General features: G+C 54.4%; 1 protein-coding gene across 2 annotated transcripts in view; it reads left to right on the top strand.

The window, feature by feature from the left end:
- MYOM3 (myomesin 3) overlaps positions 1 to 21020 on the top strand; it is a 49792-nt gene that overhangs the window by 19867 nt on the left and 8905 nt on the right. Inside the window, exons 12-28 of one of the 2 annotated variants that reach the window (XM_002913344.4) lie at positions 224 to 423; positions 1174 to 1227; positions 1614 to 1741; positions 4359 to 4542; positions 6182 to 6356; positions 9127 to 9248; positions 9643 to 9830; positions 10087 to 10213; positions 11223 to 11401; positions 14070 to 14184; positions 15350 to 15506; positions 16153 to 16262; positions 17741 to 17785; positions 18323 to 18459; positions 20163 to 20307; positions 20452 to 20511; positions 20910 to 20977. In XM_002913344.4, the coding sequence (XP_002913390.4) occupies positions 224 to 423; positions 1174 to 1227; positions 1614 to 1741; positions 4359 to 4542; positions 6182 to 6356; positions 9127 to 9248; positions 9643 to 9830; positions 10087 to 10213; positions 11223 to 11401; positions 14070 to 14184; positions 15350 to 15506; positions 16153 to 16262; positions 17741 to 17785; positions 18323 to 18459; positions 20163 to 20307; positions 20452 to 20511; positions 20910 to 20977 (2194 nt within the window). The remainder of the gene's footprint in view (positions 1 to 223; positions 424 to 1173; positions 1228 to 1613; positions 1742 to 4358; positions 4543 to 6181; positions 6357 to 9126; positions 9249 to 9642; positions 9831 to 10086; positions 10214 to 11222; positions 11402 to 14069; positions 14185 to 15349; positions 15507 to 16152; positions 16263 to 17740; positions 17786 to 18322; positions 18460 to 20162; positions 20308 to 20451; positions 20512 to 20909; positions 20978 to 21020) is intronic. The other variant, XR_004621521.1, reaches the window with a different exon arrangement.

Genomic DNA, 21020 nt, shown 5'->3' with positions numbered 1-21020 from the left:
GCGTACGGCCTGAGGACAGTGGTACCCAGATGCCCGGCGAGCCCAGACTCTGAGGGAGCGGACAGCCCTTGGGCGAATTCCCAACTCCACCATTCACGAGCTTGGGCGTGCAGCACAGGACTCTCTGTGGCAGCCTGGGGTGGAGGAATGGCCTCGGTAGGGGCTCGGACCCGGGAGGCGGGAGCCAGGAGCAGGGGCTGAAGCTGGGGCCTCTCTCCCACAGGTGCCAGGGCGAGTCTGGCCAGTGGGTGCCCTGCCACGAGGCCCCCGGCGGGACGTGTCGGTGCCCTATCCAAGGCCTCCTCGAAGGCCAGAGCTATCGGTTCCGGGTGCGAGCCGTCAGCAGAGCGGGCAGCAGCCTCCCCTCCAAGGCGTCAGAACTGGTGGTCATGCGTGACCATGATGAAGCCCGGAGAAAGACAGGTGGGGACGGAGGCCCTGAGGGACATCCTAGGGCACCAATCAGGGCACACGCATGACCGCCTCACGCAGGACACAGGTGGCACAGCCCCCATTCCAAACCCTATTCCGAGCATGGGGGGAGACACGGCACAGCCCTCAGGAACCGTGACGGAGGAGACAGTCTCAGGATCCCCTCGGTTGTTGGAGGAAGCACAGCGCTGTCCTTAGGAAGCCCCAGCCTGAGGGGGAAGGTACAACTACCTGACGAAAAAAACACAAATCTGTCCACAGGAGAGGCTAATCTGGGGGAGGACCACAGCCCCTTCTTCAGATGCCCTTAATCTGAAGGAGGAAAACGGCCCTGCTCAGGAGCTCCGAGCCTGGGGGGACATAGGGGGTGGGGGCACCGCCCCCTCAGCCTTGAGGGGTCAGCCTGACTTGGCTTTGCCTCCCAGCTCCACCTTGCCCCAGGTAACCAACCCCAGGCATATCACTTCTCTGTCCCCATTTGTCCCAAGAAGACAGAGCATCTCTCAGGGTCTAGAATAGCGGTGTTCCATTTTGGACCCCTGAGAATACGGGGGCTCAGAGAGCACCCCCCTGAGGTCACACAGTGAGGGGCCCAAAGGCCAGGACTGGGAACAGGGTGAGGAATCAGCACCCATAGTGGGCAGGTCCTGCCCTGACCCCTCCTGACCCAGCCGCCCCGCCCCCACACACACAGCCTGAACCCCCTACTCCTCCCCCAACATGTTCCGTTCTCCACCCTAGAGATCTCCTTTGATCTGGGAAACAAGATCACAGTCAGCACAGATGATTTTGAAGGTACGTGTGAACCTCCTGTCACCTTGCCTCAAGATTCCAGCCTCCTTTATGTTTCTGGAAACTCGGGCACACAAAGTGGCAGAGAGGCAGAAGGTGTCTCTGTGCAGGGTGTGGGGAGGTGAGGGCAGATGAGGTCCATTTGGAGGAGACCAGGGTTCTCGGGTGACCGCAGCCCATCTTGCCGTGTCGCTCGTGGAGGAGGTTGCATGTTGGGGCAAGTCCTGGGGGGACAATCGGGAGATCTGGCTCCTGGCCCTAGCTCTGCCTGGCCTTGCTGGGTGACCTGGAGCAAGTTTCTTCCCCTCTCTGGGCCCATTTCCTCTTCTGTGACGTGAGGGGTCTCTCTGAGGGCCCATCCATCTCCTCCTCGATGACTTTGATTCCAGACTTTGTGACCATCCCCTCGCCCCCCACCAACGTCCATGCCAGCGAGATCACCGATGCCTACGTGGTTCTGAGCTGGGAGGAGCCAAAGCCTCGGGGCAAAGCCCCTCTGACATACACCCTGGAGAAGGTACAGAGACCCCGAAGGCCCCAGCCCCAGGCTAGGCTGAAGAGCAGACACGCAGGAGGTGTGGGGAGCACGGCGGCAGTGCTGAGAGATGGCAGGCAGTGTCCCCTGGGGAGGCCTTCAGAGACCAGAGGAGAGTCCGTGCCTGGAAGGGCTGAGAATAGTCCTTCACAGGGGGCAGAACTTTCGAGGTGAGCTCAGCCCTGTGAGGTCAGTGACTGGCAGCAGCTCCTGGGGCTGTTCGTGGAAATGCAAGGAATTAAGACACACAACCCACAGTGACAACAGTGGGATCTACCATTTCCTGGGTACCTCCCTGCCCCCAGGTCTGGCTGGCATGGGGCCACGCATCAGGTCCGGCACCTCTTCCTGGCCACAGCCATGTTGGGAGGGTACCCACGAGCCAGGGTCATGGGCGGCGGCAGCCCTCACTTGGCGTGGGGCCGGGGCGGGGCAGGCAGCCCTGGAGGCAGCTCCCGCCCCGAAGGAAGGGGGGCAGGTGTCTGGGGACGCAGGCAGCTCGTGCGTGCGGGGTGGATTTCTAAGCGGAGGGGAGGCAGCTGGCAGGGTGAAAAACAGCGTGGTGCTAAGATCAACTCATATCCCGCCTTCTGCCGTGTGAGCCAGTTTCCTGAGCTCCTGAGCCTCAGTTTCCTCCCGCATCAAATGCAGGATGAAATAAGACGCCGGGCCAGCAGCTCTGGGCCTGTACGCGCGTCCCATTCTTGACTCCAGCCCCCCAAAGGAAGAGGCCAGGTTTGCCTTCTCGTTACTGCGCCCAGCACAGGGCCTGGCACATAGTAGGCAGACACTGCAGGGTTAGCGAAAATTCCAGGGAGGAGTCTCTGCCTCTGGTTGTTCAAACGGGCCTCTCTTTGCACATTCGCAGATGATGCTATTTCTCCCACGTGGGAAAGTCATAGATCGCTGAGGATTTGTTTTGTGAGGCTGCAGCAGGTCCTGGTTCAAATGTTGGCGTCAGACCACCTGGGTTCAAATCTTGTTTCTGTTACCTACTAGCTGTGTGACCTTGGGCAAGTTATCGAGTTTCTCTGTGCCTCAGTTTCTTCTTCCGTAAAATAGAGATAACCCCACGCAGCTCATTGAGTCAATATGAGGATGAATTAAAGCACCGAAGGACTGAGAATAGACCCTGGCACACAGTAGGTGCTCAGCAGTGTCTGCTGGTTTTTACTGCGATTTTTTGGCCTAGCTGGGTTCTGGACTCCTGACAGGTAGGTGGACCTTGGGAAGGGAAAGCACAGGGAGGGCTGGGTCGGCGAGGTCCCCCAGTCTTCGCCGGCATACCCAGACTCAGCAGAGAGGCCTCTGGCTGCCTCGCTCACCCGCATCACCCTCAGCTCTTCACCCTTCATGTGCCCAGAGATGCAGGATGTATGGCTGCCTTTTGGGTCCCTTATGCTGTGGAGAGCAAGCAGGTCTGGGGGCACCCACACCTGAGCTTAAATACCAGATACACCAGTTACTAGATGCATGACTTTCAGCCAAGTGACCCAAACTCCCTGACCACAAGTTTTCTCATTGGTCGGGAAATTAACACTCACCTTCGGGGTTATTGTGGGAATTCATTCATTTTCTCATTTATTGGTCCCCCACATGTGGACGGAGCACCCCCCATGTGCCAGTGCTATTCCCAGCCCTGGGGACGTGGTGGTGGATAAAACAGACAAACCCCTGCGTGATGGAGCTGAGCTTCGAGTCAGGGGCACAGGGACCGAAGTAAAGAAGATAAATCAGGAAAATACTTAGCCCATTAACTAGTGGTAGGCACTAAGGAGAAAGACTAAAAGCAGGGAAGGGGTTTGAAGTGTGGGGGAAGGGGTGGCTGACATTTTAGATGGGGGGCTGGGAGTCCTCCTGAGAAGGTGAGTTTTGTATAAGAGCCTAAAGGAAATAGGGAGCCCACCAGAGATTTCTACAGGGAAGAACATCCCACGCAAAGGAACGAGCAAGTGCAAAGGCCCAGAGGCAGGAGTTGGGCCTGGTGCCATCAGGGAACAGCAGGGAGGCACAGGGCGAAGGGGGAAGTGGTTGTGGCCAGACAGGTAGCAGGGGTCAGGCCACGGAGAAGCTGTGGCTCTGAGGGAGATGTGGTTGTGGGCACTCTGTGATCTGACTTGTGTTGTGAAGGGATCCTTCCGACCATCATTTGGAGAAAAGCGTGATATAGCTCAGGTAAAAGACGACGGTGGCTGAGATCGAGGCTGTACAGGGGCATTAGGGAGGTAAGCCAGGTTTGGATTCTGGATAAATTCTGAAGGTGGAGCCAACTGGATTCGCTGATGGAGCCTGTGTGGGATGTGAAGGACAGAGGGAAGGGGTCCGGGATGGTTTCAAGGCTTTTGGCCTGAGCCACTGGAAGGATAGGTCCTATCAACCAAAGGTGGGTGGGTTTGGGGGAAGATGCAGGGGGTCCGGACACGGCAAATGTGAGATGCTCAGAAGGCATCCAGGCAGAGATGTGGAGGCCCAGGTGGGTCTAGAGCTCAGCGTTCCGGGGCAGCCCGGGCCGGGGGTTAGAAGTTAATGAGAGCATGTATGGAAGTGCCCCGGCCCCGGCAGCTGCCACATCAATGCGTATTTCTCTCCTTTGTTACAGTCCGTCATAGGTAGTGGCACCTGGGAGGCCATCAGCTCAGAAACTCCTGTGAAATCCCCAAGATTCGCCCTTCTGGATCTGGAGAAAGGGAAGTCGTATGTCTTCAAAGTGCGAGCAATAAACCAGTATGGCATGAGCGATCCCTCAGAGCCCAGCGAGCCCATCGCCTTGAGGGGGAAGCCAGGTACCGGTGTGACGCAGGAGAGGGGGGCAGGCCAGGCCGGGCTGTCAGCATCCAGGGCTGGGGCCCCATTGCTACGGGGACAGAGCCATGTTCATTTCCCCATCCCCAGCCCCCTCTTCCCCCCATGAAGCTGAAAAGCAACATGATCTCAGGCCTGTCAAGTTTCAGAACCGCCGGAGTCGCATCTCTCCGGGTAGGGAGCTCGTGAGAGTGCAGGAATTTTTCTCCAGATCAACAATTCACAGGTCGCAGAATCCAGCCGGCCCAATGCAGGGGCTGAGTGTGAGCCAGTGGTCCCTCAGTTCTAAAGCTGGCCCACCCCATCTCTGGCTCACCAGGGAGGACACCTGGGCGAGTCATTTCTTACGCAAACCTGGGTGTTCTCAGCCGCCAAATGTGTTGTTCTGAAGGCCTGGTTATTGCTCCCCCCGAGCCTCCCAGGTCCAGCTCCGTCCTGGTCCCCATCTCCCGGGGCTCCTCCCTCTTCTGAGGCCTCCAGGTTCTGGGGTTCTTTGAGTTTTGATAAGATCAGATCAGAAGGTTCCCTGCAGGTGTCACCACTGACTGGCCCTTTAAGGAGCCCAGCTACAGGACTACGGATCTCAGAGGAGCCTGGTGTGCTGCAGGGCCCATCTGGGGGGGAAAGCGAAGTCCTAGATCTGCTCCATTCCAATAATTTAGGAAATAAATATATATGCACATGGATATATGCATGCATATATATACATTCAATATGTATTATATATGTGTGCATATATTATATAATATGTATATATGTACACATATATCTATATATATTTGTGTACATACACACACACACATATACACACACAACACAGTGAATATGAATGGATTGGTGGGCAAGTGATGTTTTCCTTTAATTCTGGCCCAGTTAACATTTACATTTGGGGTCTGGCCAGTGAGAGGTTTATGATCGGATGTGGGCAGTCTCTGAACCACAAGGAAGTTTTAGGGCAAAGTTCTAGTACAGTTCAGTAAAAAAAAAAAAAGAGAGAGAGAGAGAGAAAGAAAGAGGTGAGAGGAAGGGAGGGAAGGGGGGGAAGAAAATGCATTTACTTGTATGAGAAAAGTAAAATTCTTTTTGTTTTTTTAAAGATTTTATTTATTTATTTGACAGAGAGAGATAGCGAGAGAGGGAACGCAAGCAGGGGGAGTGGGAGTGGGAGAATCAGGCTTCCTGCCAAGCAGGGAGCCCGATGCGGGGCTCGATCCCAGGACCCTGGGATCATGACCTGAGCTGAAGGCAGACGCTTAACAACTGAGCCACCCAGGCACTCCGAGAAAAGTAAAATTCTTATACAAAAATGGAAAAACACCAAAAAAAAAAAAAAAAGCCAAAGAGAGTGGCGGGGGAGGGGGAGGGGAAAGGGATGGATTGTAAGGATGACTGGATGGAGGCTTTCGTGAGGGAGCAGAGATGTTTGGAGGAGAGAGGGGAGAGGACTTGAGACTAATAGGGCCTGTGAAGGGGACGCCCCGAAGCCCTAGGCACGTCTGCCACCCCCCTGCCACCCTGGATTGCAGCGGGGGCTCCTCCCAGCCTCTCCCCCCCCCCACCCCCAGTCTGTTAGGCCAGGCTGTTCAGCACCCTCACATGGCCCACGTTTCTGTTTTTCAGCTACTGTCCCTCCCCCAGCTCAAGTTCAAGCGTTCCGAGACACCCAGACCTCTGTGTCCCTGACCTGGGAGCCCGTGAAAGACGCTCCAGAACTCCTGGGTTATTACATCTACTCCCGGGAGGCAGGGTCATCCGAGTGGCAAACGGTTAACAACAAACCCATCCAGGGCCACAAGTGAGTTTGCCCCCCCACCCAGCCCCTGCAAGGACAGGCCCTACGCAATGTGCGCTGGGCACTGTTCTGAGCTCTTCTCCTGTATTTAGGTCAGTTAGTTCTAACTGCAATCCTCTGAGTTTAGAACTGTTATTTTTATTATCACCATACAGACGAAAAACAGAGGCATAGAGCACTGAGGTAACTTGCCCAAACTCCCTTAGCTAGTGGTGGAGATACTGGGACTTGACCCAGATGCCCTTGTCCTCAGTGCGCACTGGCTGAGGGCATGCTGTCTGCCGAGGTGCTTGGAGACGGAGAGAGGCAGGAGGTGGCCACGGAGCCCTGGGTTCAGGTGCCCCATGCACCCCTCACTCGTGTGGTTCTCCTGCACTGACACTCGCCCTCCCTGAGCCTGGGGGAGCCCCAGAGCCTCTGCTGTCACCTCGGTGGGTAGGACAGACTCTCCTGCCCGCTGAGGCTCCCTCCTCACTCACAAGGCCCTGGTCCTTGCAGGCACAGTGAACCGTGAGCCTCCTGGGCTCATGACTTCTGTCAGTTTTGAGGCTCTGTGGGGCCAGGGCCTTGGGTGGTGATGTCCCTCCCCTCCTTTCCATCAGACGGCTGGCTGGGCTCTGAGCCCCTTGGCCCTGACCCAGAAAAAGGGACAGGACCTTGTACCCCACAAGTTGTTGGTGTCTTTGGTCAGCTGTGAGGGGTCACTCATAACTTGTTATTGAGAAAGTTCCCAAGTTGGAGAACCATTTTTACAAATTCTGACAGATTTGATGAGGTTGTCCCTAGAATAACGTATCTCCCCCAGCTTGTATTCAATGTGCTTCCCTGGGGGAGGCGGGGTTTGTGGGAGAGTCATCGGAAGGGAGTGGCACGTGTGGGACACGCATCACACGGGGAGGGGGGGCACAATCCCTTGGAATGTCCAGAGAACTTGCCACATGCGTGCCGTCGGTGACATGTGTCCTGGCTGGAAAGAAGCTAACCACCCCTGCCCAGGGGTGCTGCCTGTGTGAAGGCGTGCGGGGAGCCTACCTGGGCTGGGGGGGTCCGGTCCTTGCCGTGTGGCCGGCCACAGCACCTGGCTCTCACCAGAGGTGCTCAGACAGCGTCGGAGTGTCTGAAGGGATGACTAACGAAAGGGCAGGCTCTGCGCTGGGGTTCAGGAGGCCTGGGCTTCAGTGCAGACTCCATTCCTCACTGGCGGTGGGCTCTTGGCTCGCCTGTTTCCTTCTGGGGGAGGCCCTCCCCACGTGTAAAATGAAGAAACGGGACAGTCTGGTCCGTCAGGGCCCCTCCAACATCCCAATGTTCAACTTCATCCTCATCCCCGAAACAGGGGTGAGTCACCACACCGTCCTCAGAGGGTGCTGTGACGAGGGCCCGAGTTTATGTAGATAGTAGGGAAAGCCACGGCTGGACGTGTGCGCGTGGCTGCTGTCACCGCTGTCATCGTCATCATCTGCTGTCACGGGGCTGGTCCAGGGAGCCGCCCCCAGCCTCACCCGTTCAGGTCCTCTCTGAGCTTCGTCCCCTGGGTCTTCATCCCTCCTACTGAGGCCTGTTCCCTGTTCGAGGGCATGTCCCTGAGCCGGGAACTAGTCGTTATGTCAGCCATCAACACTTGACTTCAGTGCTCAGGTCTCCTCGGGAACACCTGGCGGAGAGAAACTCCCCCTAGAGCAAGATTTGCGGCAGGACACTGTTGATAAGGGAAAAGAGAGAGAGGGGTCTGCAATTTGGGTTTTATCAAGAAGGGACGGGATGAGGACAGTTTGCTCTAAACAAGATCATCTCTGCATGTACGTTTCTGGACGACAGTTCCCTCTGGGGGCTTGAAGAGGACTCCATGCTCAGAATCACAGCTCTTGTGATAAGAGCCACTGGTGGGTTTCAAGGGTGAGGCCCGAAGTCCTGGAGATGCACCAGGAGGCACGGGTCCGGGGTTGGCTCCCTGGGCCTTCAGTGCGCAGCTTGCCCCCCATATTCGCAGCTTAACGGTGGGCTGTAAAAGAGCCACATCCTTGAAAATCCTTTTTCCCCAGTTTTACTGAGAAATAGCTGGCATACATGACTGTGGGAGTTCAAGGTGGACGGCATGGTGGTCTGATTTACATATATTATGAAATAATGACCACCGTAGGCTTAGTTAACATCCGTCATCTCATGTAGACACAATAAAAAGAAAAGAAAGAAATAGGGGGGCCTGGGTGGCTCAGTTGGTTAAGCATCTGCCTTCCGTCCAGGTCATGATCCCAGGGTCCCGGGATTGAGTCCCGGGATTAAGTCCCGCCTCAGACTTCCTGCTCAGCGGGGAGTCTGCTTCTCCCTCTGCCCCTCACCCCGCTTGTACTCTCTCTCTCTTGCTCACTATCAAATTAGTAAATAAAATCTTTAAAAAAAAAAAGAAAAAGAAAGGATGATTTCCCCTTGTGATGCGGACTTTTAGGATCTACTCTCTTAACAGCTTTCTTGTGTATCACACAGTGGTGTTGACCACAGTCGCCATGCTGTGTATTACCTTCCAAGTACTGATTTATCGTAGTCTTGGAAGTTGTGCCTTTTGATCATCTTCCTCCAGCCTTTCAAATAACATCACCCTTCAGGGTGCAGGCGTCCCTTTGGGAGCAGGGGCAATATCTTTAAGTAAGAACTAGCCCCAAACCCTCAAATCCTACAGCAGGTGGCCACTTACCCCACAAGGTTGTTCTAGAAAGTTCAGGGATGTCTGCAAGCTGTTTGGCCCTCCCTGAAAGCCTGCACATTTCTCTTCCAGGTTTACGGTTCCAGGCCTAAGGACAGGGAAGGAGTATGAGTTTTGTGTCAGATCAGTCAGCGAGGCTGGGGTAGGCGAGAGCTCACCCGCCACAGAACCCATCAGGGTCAAGCAGGCTCTGGGTGAGTCCGAAGGGCAGGTGCAGACTGCACATCTTTTGGGGACAGCCCTGGGCTGGGCAGAGAGCAGGGACTTATAGACCACATCTTGGGGGGTCCAATCCCAGAAGCCAAGGGAGTGCAAGTCCTCTGAGCTGATCCTGACCTCCCCCCTTTCCTTTGGGGAGGAAATGACAATGGCCTGAGGCCACAGGGCGATGTCTGACCAGCTCTGAGGCCCAGGTGCCCTGCAGGTAGCAAAGTCAGGGTTACCAGAAAATTCTGCTGGCTAAGTGAGTACCCCCAGAGCATGGTGGGCAGTCACTGGGGTTGGGGGGCTTATTGGTTCCCTTGGGCCCCCCTGCCCAATCTGGCCACCCCCAGGAAGCAGCAGTCCTCACCTCCTTCCCCCCCACAGCCACGCCATCTGCCCCATACGACTTTGTGCTCCTGAACTGTGGGAAGAATGATATGGTCATCGGGTGGAAACCCCCCAAGCGTTGCGGAGGCGGCAAGATCCTGGGCTACTTTCTGGACCAACACGACTCAGAGGAGCTGGACTGGCACCCAGTCAACCAGCAGCCCATCCCCACCCGGGTCTGCAAGGTAAGACTGCAATGGGGCCACTGGCCTGGTGTCCTGGCCTAGGCAGGTGGAGACCAGAGGTCTCTACTGGAGGTCCTAAAGCTGAGAGAGGCCTCAGGTTCCCCGGACTCGATAATTTGCCTAATTTTCAAGTGCAGAGTTGCTTGATGGATCTCATTTAAGGCCCCCTGGACTTCCTGCGCTGACCTCTCCCCTCCGTACCTCTTTCCTCTTCGGCCCCAGCCTTGGCTTTCACCATCTGTCTCTGCTCTTCAAGGTCAGTAACCTCCGTGAAGGCCACTTCTATGAATTCCGTGCCCGGGCAGCAAACTGGGCAGGTGTCGGCGAGCTGTCAGCGCCCAGCAGCCTGTTTGAGTGCAAGGAGTGGACGATGCCCCAACCAGGTGAGAGGTCTGAAGACGCTGAAGTCCAGCACCTGCCCCCGGCCCGCCTCCCTCCCTAAATCCAACCAGTGAGATGAGCACCACCGAACTTTCTGTGCATCCAAGCTTGCTCTGTTGGTCCCAGACCTCAGACCACTGGCCCTTTCCACCAAGAGACCCTGTGATCTCTGACACAGACAGTCTTAACCCTGCCTTAGAGGACCCTGACCTTGGCCATCAACCGGCTCTGTAACCTCAGCATAAATTATCCCCTAGCTCAGCACCCCATCTGAGCTCTGACTCTGGCCACAAACCAATGTCAAACCCCAAGGGCGCACTGCTAGGGTGACCAACGCCCTGCACACCACTCCCACAGCTCTGTTAGCTTTCCCCCAAATGAGCCCTCACCTCCTCCCTGGGAAGGAAGGATCACAGCCTTCCATCATTCTATTCAGCTCAGTGCTGGTGTTTTCAAGCCAATGGCAGATAATTAGTATGTGTGATGCTTGAGACAATAATTACAAACAACTGATACTTACTGGTTACTTACCATGTACAAACAGATTCCGCAAATTATGCCATTAATGCTCATAACAGCACTAGATTATAAGAACTGTTATTATCCCTACTTTGCAGGTGAGGAGACAGGAACATAGGGGCCGAATAACTTGCCCAGAGTCCCCATAGCCCGAGGAGGTGACGCTGGTCACACCTTAGCTCCTACACTAATCACTGAAGCAGCAAAGACTTTAGAAGGGTTGCTGCTGTCTGGGATAGGGAAGGGGAAGATCGTGGATGCTTCCGGAAAAAGGGATGCTGAGCACGTTTTGAAGAGTTAACCCTATTTCAGGCCCAGGCCAAGACCAAGCTTTGTGATGAAGCCAAGGCCTGCCGGGTCCCCACTGTGCCCAGAGCAGACGCTTCCAGGCCGGGTTATAACTGACAGACTGACAAGGGTTGATGACTGACCACCCAGATCGCTGCCCACCTCTCTGGCTGGCCAACTTCTCCTCTCCCCCACCTCCCACAGGCCCCCCGTACGATGTGCAGGCATTCGAGGTGCGGGCCACCTCCCTGGTGCTGAAGTGGGAGCCCCCACTATACACCGGAGCTGGGCCGGTCATAGGCTATAGCATCAGTGTCCAAGAGGAAGGCTCTGAACAGTGGAAGCCAGTCACCCCAGACCTCATCTCTGGCACCCACCTGAGGGTGAGTCCCTACCCCTACAACCCTGACCTACCCTGAGCCTTCTGTGCCACTGGACATGGCCGGACTACTGAACATCAGAGCCGGAATGACCCTCAGAGATCGCTGCCCTCACTTAATGTCAGCAGAGGACCAGAGAGGGGAAGGGGCATACACAGGGTCACACAGTAAGCTGACAGTCGGGCTGGCTGGCTGGTTGTCTTAACCTGCTCCAAGCTGGGCAGACTCCTCCCTAAACCCTCACTTATCATCAGTCAGGTGTGTCAGCATCGGACGGGCATCTCCCTTGAGCACGGAATTCTGCTTCTGGGATTGGATTGTGGGGAAATGGTTAAGCAAGTGTGCAAAGATCTAAGGACAAAGATGCTCACTGCATCATTGTTTATCAAGGCAAAATTTGGGAACAATTTAAATGTCCATCTGTAGGGGGTTTTCTTAAATAAATCAGTGTATCCTTCAAGTGGAATCTTGTGCCAGGTGGTATAAAGACTATGGTAGTTTAAGGACAATGGGCTGGACCTACATATATGTATTGACATGAAAATATATCCCTCATATGAGGCTAAGAAAAAAATCAGAATACAAAGTAGGCTATTTATAGGTTAGATAACATCGTACATAGATATACCATACATTAATAAAACATCTATGCAGGTAGATATTTCTTAATTTAAATGAGAAACAAACTCTAAACTCTAAGGATAAATAAGAAATTTAGCAGAATCATTGGTTTTATTCACCTGCTGTGGTCGTTTTAACTTCCACCAACTCACAGAAATTGTCCGTGCTGGAAAACAAAATGTCCATTGCAGCACTCTTAGCAGACACAAATCACTACCTTAGACCATCAGGCAGAATCCCAGACCTCCGGGTCCCCGGGGACCCCTTCCACACACCCAGCACCCAGCTCTGTGGCCAGTCTTGCTCACGGGCCGCCCGTGTTTGAGGACCAGGGGTGAGGACAGTTCTGTGATGTGGATTAGATTTTGTTTTCTGGAGCTCTAGGGAAAGGGGGAATGTCTTCTCCAGCTCACTTTGCTAAGGTGTCTTTCACCAGTGGGCGGAAGGGTGAGCAGTTTGCAAGACCACACGTGAGCAGCCCATCAGTTAGCACCCAGAGACAAGAAGGCAAGTTCAAGACGCCCAAAACAATGTGGAAGGAGCAAGATGCTGACATACGTGGTGCACGTCACATTTCTCGTGGTTTCTGTGCATGTCAAAGGCCAAACAGATTTTTACAAAACTGTTATTTCTGGCCATCTCGGGGCCGGGGGGGACTGCCAGGGCTTCCTTTTATATTCTTCTCTATTGCTTTAATATTTTCCCAACAAGTGTGTATGTCTTTTATACTTGGAAAAAAAGAAACTTTCATTTAGAAAAAATAACAGTAAGGCCACCTAAAACAGAAGCAGGGAGGACAAGCCTTGGCCAAGGGAATGCTCTGAGACTCTGAAGTTTCTGCCCCACGGGGCCAGGCTCCCTGCAGCAGAGTCGGCCAGCACAGGACAGCTGGCCCGAGGGAGCCCCTCAAGGTGGACGGTCCCTCTCCTTCCCCACGTAGGTTGGCCCAGGCCAGGGCTGAGCGGGCCTCGGTGACTTGGCACCATTTCTGCGTTGTGGATAGTTGGCTGGCATTTACTCATTTACTAAACGCCTCTTGACACCAGCTTAGTGCCAGGTCTGGCACCAGGTCCTAGACATAAAGAGCCAAGTAAGTCTTGGTCTTTGGGCAGCAGGCGATTACCAGACTGTGTACTGTACCATTGAAGGGGGTCCAAAGGCATTCTGGGAGTTCCCAGGAGGAAGCTAAGAGACCCTTCTTGGAATCCTTGGATCTGCCCGAGCTGAGCGGGCAGGAGCACCAAGGACGAGGTGGCATTGGCTAGACCAAGAAAGAGGGAGGGCATTCCAGGCAGAGGGCTCAGCAAGGACAAAGGCATGGAGCCGTGAAGGGGGAAACAGATGAGGTGAACGTGGGCACGTGGAGGGAGTCGTGCGGTGAAGGCGGCCCCCAGAGGGGTAAGAGCGCAGAAGGCTAAGACCAGATTGGGAAGACTTTAGGAACTAAACCTCAAAATCTGATCTTTACCCTGAAAGCCATGGAAAGATTTAAACACAATCAGACCGGATCTTGGAAAAATTGGCAGAAGGAAAGGTAGACTGGGAAGAAGGGCCTAGAGTCAGGGACACCATTTAGGAAACGGTTGGACTAATCCAGGTGATGAGAAATGAAGTCTCGATCAGGGCCATTGCTGGGACACGGAGAGGAGAGAAATGTTAGGGAAATAAAATGTGAACTCAGTGATTAGATGTGCAGGGCTCCAGAAAAAGATGTCAGAGATGGTCCCAGCCTTCTCTCTGGGGTGATGGATGGAGGAGAGATGGGGCACAGGAAGGGACAGGGTTTTCTTGCTGAGAGGCAGGTGATAAGTTGAGCGGGCAGAATTCTAGGAGCCACGGGTGTGGGAGGTAATTCCCGTGCAGGGACCCCCCCACAAACTGGGACTCGGAGAGCAGAGCGCTCCTGGCCTGCCCCCCACCCCGGGGCAGCCTGCACCCTGCTGAGTTCCACAAGGGAGTGGCTCCCTGCACCCCACGACCAGGGCCGTAGGGAAGGCCGGGCTTCGCTGTCCTCAGTGCTCACTCTTGCCCACCCCTCCACCTCCCCCAGATCTCTGACTTGCAGCCGGGGAAGAGTTACGTGTTCCAGGTTCAGGCCGTGAATTCGGCAGGTCCAGGACAACCATCCATGCCCACCGACCCCATACTCCTGGAAGACAAGCCAGGTAGGAGGGACGGGCGGAGCTGTGCCACCGAGGACAGGTGGCGGTCAGAGGAGGGCCGGGAGAAGCACCTGGATCTGTAGCAGGAAGGGACCCCCTCCCGCTGCCCCCCCCACGCGTCGTCCAGCTCTGCCTTTCCTTCTTGCCTGTTTCTTTCTCTTTTTTTTTTTTTAAGATTTTATTTATTTATTCAACCGAGATAGAGACAGCCAGCAAGAGAGGGAACACAAGCAGGGGGAGTGGGAGAGGAAGAAGCAGGCTCATAGCAGAGGAGCCTGACGTGGGGCTTGATCCCACAATGCCGGGATCACACTCTGAGCTGAAGGCAGACGCTTAACTGCTGTGCCACCCAGGCGCCCCTTCTTGCCTGTTTCTCCACCATACCCCACTCTCCTTTCTTTCTGTGGGACCCCAAGTTATGAACATTTCTTTCTATTTGATGGGGTCTTCCCTTCCTTCATATGCCATATTCATATTCACACAACTCTTCGTGGATGTTTAAAATAACACCCAACGGCATTCCGGATACGCCATGAGGCTTTGTCTGTCTTGCAGTCCCAACTCTTGAGGTCCCCTCCCACCACACACGCCAGGTGCTGAGCTGGATCCTCCCCACAAGCCCCTGCGGGAGGCATCATCGCCCCCACTTTAGAACTGATTTTGTTATAGCTCCGAAGTTAAGTGATCTGGTCACACAGCTAGTCCACGACGGAATCACTCAGCTCTGCAAACTGTAAAGCACGTTCTCTTTCCATCTTTTTACTTATTCATTCATTCAACACATCTTTGGTGACACCCACATTGCACTGGGGACACAGCAGTGACGAGAAAGCGAGGCCCCTGCTCGAGCATGAGGGCAGGATGGACAGGAAACGAGGAAATGATGACGTGAAGGTGATGATTTAAGAAGGTAGTAAGTGCCATAAAGGAAATGATGGGGTGGGGCTTACTTTAGCCAGAGCCATCAGGGAGGGCCTCCCTGAGGAGGTGTGACATTTGAGTGAGAAGGCGCTGATCACAAGGCCTTGTAGGCCATGGAAAGGAGACGGGGGTTATTATTTTATTCAAGTGCAATGGGCAGCCATGGGAAGGTTTAGCAGGGAGGTGTATGACCTGGTTTATTACTTCTAAACGTCCCATGTCCCCCGCCCTTGGATCTTGCCCTCAGATGCCCGAGAGATCAAGGTTGGTGTGGATGAAGAGGGCTTTATCTACTTGGCTTTTGAAGCCCCCGAGGCCCCTGACTCAGCAGAGTTTCAGTGGTCCAAGGACTACAAGGGCCCACCAGACCCCCAGAGGGTCAAGATCGAAGAGACAGCTAACAAGTAAGTGAGGGGAGAGGGGGCGGCGATCAGTCCCCAGGTCCCAAATGTTGGCGAGTGAGTCGGCGGAAGCTCATGGGTGAGACCACCTGGTGGGACTCACCAGGGATGCTGCCTGCCACCTTGGGAGCAATGAGGAGACAGTGCATTTAAGGGCAGATAGGACAACTTTCATTAGCGGTTCTTCTGCAAGGAATGGCGGCGTGTGCCTTCGCACCTGTGCTTCCAAGGAGACGCGAAGCCCTTGGTCTCTAGCCCAGGCGTTTACACACGGTGACTTGCTCTTGAAAGATGTCTGGGCTCAGCATCCTCATCTGTAAAAAGAGGAGTTAGGACTAGATGGCAAATGTCCCACGTCTCACTCCCCCACCCCTAGCAGCTCTGGCTTCAGCCCCGTCCAGACGATGACTGGAGCCCTGCGGGGAGAGACTAGGCAGTGCGGCCGGTAGGAAGAGAGCCCGGCTAACGGGGCCACTGAAGGGGCGAGGCCAGAGCTGCCCTGGGTTGGGCTTCCCATGGCGGTGCAAGGAGGCAACCACCCCTGCTGCCTCGCATGGCCGGGGCTGTGGCTGGGGTGCAGGGCCTCCAGCTCGCAGGCCTCCAGTGCACAAGGCGCCTCACTGAGTCTCTGCTCTCCTCTGTCTGCCAGGTCCAAGGTCATCCTGAAAGAGCCTGGCCTTGAGGACGTGGGCACCTACTCCGTGGTGGTCGCAGATGCTGATGAAGACATCTCAGCCAGCCACACGCTGACAGAGGAAGGTAATGCCCCCGCCCTACTGCCACCTCCCCAGACAGGCCCAGATTGAGAGTCCCAAACACAAATGTCCCCAGAGGCTGGCAACAAGCAACAAAAATTAATAAAGCAGCAATTTCCAAAGAAGTAAGCCCTCACCCACCCATTCAATCAGCCAGGCAATTAATCAGGATTCATCGAGCACCTACCGTAAGCCAGATGCTGTCCTAGGCACCGGGGATTCCATCAGTGGGCACAACAGTCAAAAATCCCTGCTTGGTGGAGTTCACATCCTTCTTGTCTCTCTTTCCTTTCTCTACTTTTGATTAAAGCAAAGGTGCCAGAATCCTTTCACCTTCTTCTGTAGCCCCAGAAATTCAACAGTGCAGTGTGAGGATAAATTGCAAAGGGCAGCTGGTATGAGGAATAAGGGTGGCAATAGGGAGCAGTGGGGACTGTGGCAAACCAGAGAGTAGATGCTGCGACTCAAGGGGCATCCACATTCGACGATTTAAGCAGAACTGGAGCCAGTGCTGATGACTGATGAGACTCTCGCTCTGCTGTCTCCAGAGTAATGGAGGGACAGCCCATTGCCTTCCCTGATGATTGCATGGGAGACCCTCTGATTTTGTGAAGAAACAGAAGCCAGACAGACTCAGGTTCCAAGCCCAGTTCCATAGTCTTCTGGCTGTTTGATGTTGAGCAAGTCATGTCACCTCTCTGGACGTCAGTTTGCTCATCTGTAAGGGGAGATTATCATCCCTGGCTGCCCCAACTGAACCAGTGTTACACGCATACAATTCTAGGCACACTAAAGCCATCCACAAACAGGATATGTTTGGGTTTTGTTTTATTTTGTCTTTACTTGCCATGAGTCCAGACTCATCATACTAAGGACACTGGGGCTTACAAGGGAAAATGAAATACGGGCTCTACCCTTGCTAATTCTTCCATCCACACATAGTTATAGAGCACCTGCTGTGTGCTAGACACTCATGCAGGTCCAGAGCTCCACTTAGCAGAAGAGGCAAATCTACAGACCTAACACACAGAAGCAGTAAGCCAATGGACAGCGCTCCACCGAGCCACCCTAGCGACTTGTAGACGAAGTGTTCAGGAGGGGGGCCAGGCCCTCCAAGATGGGACAGCTTATTACAGTGGGGGAAGGCTGGGGCTCAGGAACCAGTGAGCCTGGAGTGGTCAGAGTGGACAGTAATGCTCGCCCCACAGCACTGTGTGAAGACTAGTGCAGTAATGCGGAGCCTGGCACTTGGTGGGCACTTCTCGGAGGAGGTGCCACTTGATCTCAGGGTGGCCCGCAGCAGCCCCCCATCCCCCTCGGTGCCCCAGGGCCAAGGCCACAGTGCTCATCATCACCCCCTGTGTAGCAAGTGACTCCGGGTTGAAGGGGGAATCTCTTGGGGTGGCTCCCGTGGACCCCACTGCCCAGGCGTTTCATTCTCTTTGGTTTTGTTTTTTTGCCCCTTGTTCCTCCCTGTCCCAGAGTTGGACAAGCTGAAGAAGCTGAGCCATGAGATCAGAAACCCAAGTAAGCTGGGCCCACTGGGGTGTGCGGAGCAGAGCTGAATGGGGCCGAGAGCCAGAACCTAGCCGAGGGCCAGAGGACGGGAGAGTCAGGGAGCTGGAGGGTCAGGGGCCCAGGGAGTCTGCGGTCGGGTAGGGTAGAAGGGAAGGGGCAGCGGGGGCGGGGGCGGGAAGGGGCTACAAAGGAAGGCCGAGCGGACGGTTCCATCTCCGTAGAATCATTACCATTGGCTTTGTCGTGGTTTGGATTTTGGATCATCTAAACCTCTGCTTCCCTGTTCTTCTCGTACAAAATAGCTCTTGACCTTCTCGCTTTACTTAACTTCCCTTAAATTCAAACCAGTTCATCTTAAATCAGTGCAACATGAGTGAACGGCACGGCCTGCAGACGTTGCCAGCACTTTGCCCCTTAAATGCCCAGGCTGTGCTCAAGGTGGGGCTGGTCTGGTCGGGAGTGAGAGTGAGGAGGGGAGAAGGGGAGAAGGGGAGAGGGAGCCCCGCCCACCCCCTCCCCACCCCCTTGGCGTCCTCTGCCTCCTAGCGATCAAGCTGATCTCGGGCTGGAACGTTGACATCCTGGAACAAGGAGAAGTGCGGCTGTGGCTGGAGGTAGAAAAGTTATCTCCGGCCGCTGAGCTGCATCTCATCTTCAACGAGAAGGAGATCTTCAGCTCACCGGTAAGGGGGAGCGGTGGGTGGCTCAGCGGTACCTCTGCCCTGGACAGCCTCTCAGGGCAGTGGTTCTCCACAGCTCAGCACCACCCCCTAGTGGACATTTCAGAAACAGCCACATGCTTTGGCTGTCGGGATGGCGTGAGGGTGGAAACCCCTGGCTTTCAGTGGTGACCGGGGGCTGGGGGTAGGGGCTAGGTGCCCGCCAATGCAAGGGACACTCCCATAGATAAAGAATCCCCATGCCCCCCACAACTTTTGAATGTCCTACCAGACATTCTTAAGATTAAAAACCTACATTCATGCCCATAATTATCCAAGCCTAGACCCTAACTGTTATATAAGTACAGATGATTTCTGCATAGTTTGGGGGTTTTTTTTAAATTTTATTTTTATTCATTTGAGAGAGAGAGAGAGAGAGCACCATCAGTGGGAAGGGACAGCGGGAGAGGGAGAAGCAGACTCCCCACTGAGCAGGGAGCCCGATGTGGGGCTCGATCCCAGGACCCTGGGATCATGATCTGAGCCAAAGGCAGACGCCCAACTGACTGAGCCACCCAGGTGTCCCCGCACGGTTTTAATACACGCCAAAGAGAGACTTATTCTACGGCCACTTTACCTATGCTCTTTCGTTCATTTTCCTGTTCTCGTATGAAATAGCTTTTGTTTTTCTTGCTTTCCTTAACTTCCCTTAAATTCAAACCAGTTCATTATAAATCAGTGGAACGTGAGTGAGATTATCTCTGAGCACCTACTACGGAAATACATGCGGCTTTTATTTCTTCTTCATATTACCATTGTGCTATTACATTGCTTTTCTGGGAAAAAAAATCATGTGTGTAGGTTGTATTAGACTGAGCCACGAGTTCCCCATAACCAACTGTTTTTACGAACATGGCAATTTCAATCTCAGGAGAGATTCAATCATGACATCATGTTATTTGCACATTCCATCTCCGGATGACAAAGTGGCTGGTTCTGATGGAGGAGAAAGAGCTCAGGGCTGGAGGTCAGAAGACTCATACCCACCTCCTGGGGGCTGTGTGCCCTTGGGCAGCTCTCTTCCCCTCTCTGTGCCTCCGTTTCTGTATCTGTACAACGGTAGTTGGTTGTCCCAGAATCAGAAGAAGCAAATGAGAAAACTGATGCGAAAACTCTGCATAAAGATGAATCATGACCTTGGCACATGGTAGAGGTCACACATGAGCAAGTCTGCACTCTGCAGGGCACCGCACTGGGACTATCGGTTGTCCCTACAGAGAAAGAAAATAAAACTAGATGGCTCCCTCAATCATACATACAAATAAATCCAGAGGGAATACAATCCTAAATGTGGAAAATAAAACTTTTAAAAACTGTTAGAACAGGACAAAATGTAAATGAGCGTTCATTCTGGCTAGCAAGTGCACAGGCATCTTTTATATTGTCCTTTATACTTTTATGGGGATCTGTAGACAGAAGTAGAAAGTGTGGCACCGTACGGGTAGGGGGCTTATTATTAATTGCAATTAATTCAAGCACCCAAGACTCTTTCCTGTGCCTGCTGGGCCCCACGGGCATTTCCAGGACCCCCGCCCCGCCTCGGAAGGCTTCTCACTGCGCACCTATCACCCCCCAAGTCCAAGTACGTCCTGATTTGTGCCCCACAGCACATATCCCCTGGGATAGGAAAAGGGGGAAAAAAGATTCTCCGGGTTTATTCTCCGCAGAACCGCAAAATCAATTTTGTCCGAGAGAAGGGCCTGGTGGAAGTGGTCATCCAGAACTTGACGGAGGATGACAAAGGGTCGTACACTGCCCAGCTTCAGGATGGAAAAGCCAAAAACCAGATCACGCTGGCCCTGGTGGATGACGGTCAGCCTCGCCCAACCCCCACCCCGCCCCCAGCCAGACGTCTGCTCCCAGCTCTCCGCTCCGGGGGCTTTCTGTCCATCCCGCTGCCCGTCTCCGGACCGCGCTCCTCCCGGCTCATGCCAGTTCCTCCCTCTGTGTTCACAGATTTTGACAAACTTCTGAGGAAAGCAGAAGCTAAGAGAAGAGACTGGAAGAGAAAGCAGGGTAAGAACCGCTGGGGTGAAGTGCAGAAGACCAATGGTCAGTGCTGGGGACCTGCTGGACGGGTGGGCTACTCGATCCCTCAACCCCGCTGCGTCCCAGAGGGAGAGCCACTGCAATGCCATCCAGTTCTGTCCCTGCGCAAGAACAAAACAGAGAGTGACACCCCTGAGAGTCAATCCAACCCTGAGAGTGATACCTCCTTAAATTTCGTGCCCTATGCACCCTTGCCTGGCCCCAGCCCCTACCTTGGTGGGGGCCGACTCTGAGGGGCCTGCGATCACTAGCTGCGCCCCCCCCATGGCTGCCCCCCCCGCGCTGGCTGCCCCCTCTTGCCACCAGGTGGCGCCCTGGCGGAGCCTGGCGCTCTGACGGTGGGCGTGTTTGTTTCGCGCTCGCAGGTCCCTATTTCGAGGAGCCCTTGCAGTGGAAGGTCACGGAGGACTGCCAAGTGCGGCTGACGTGCAAGGCAAATCCCCGCCCCTGCCTCCAGCCCTGCCGCCGCCACCCCC

Source organism: Ailuropoda melanoleuca, chromosome 2, assembly GCF_002007445.2.
Source record: "Ailuropoda melanoleuca isolate Jingjing chromosome 2, ASM200744v2, whole genome shotgun sequence".
Taxonomy (NCBI): Eukaryota; Metazoa; Chordata; class Mammalia; order Carnivora; family Ursidae; genus Ailuropoda; species Ailuropoda melanoleuca.
This window is presented reverse-complemented; position numbering and strand designations above follow the sequence as displayed.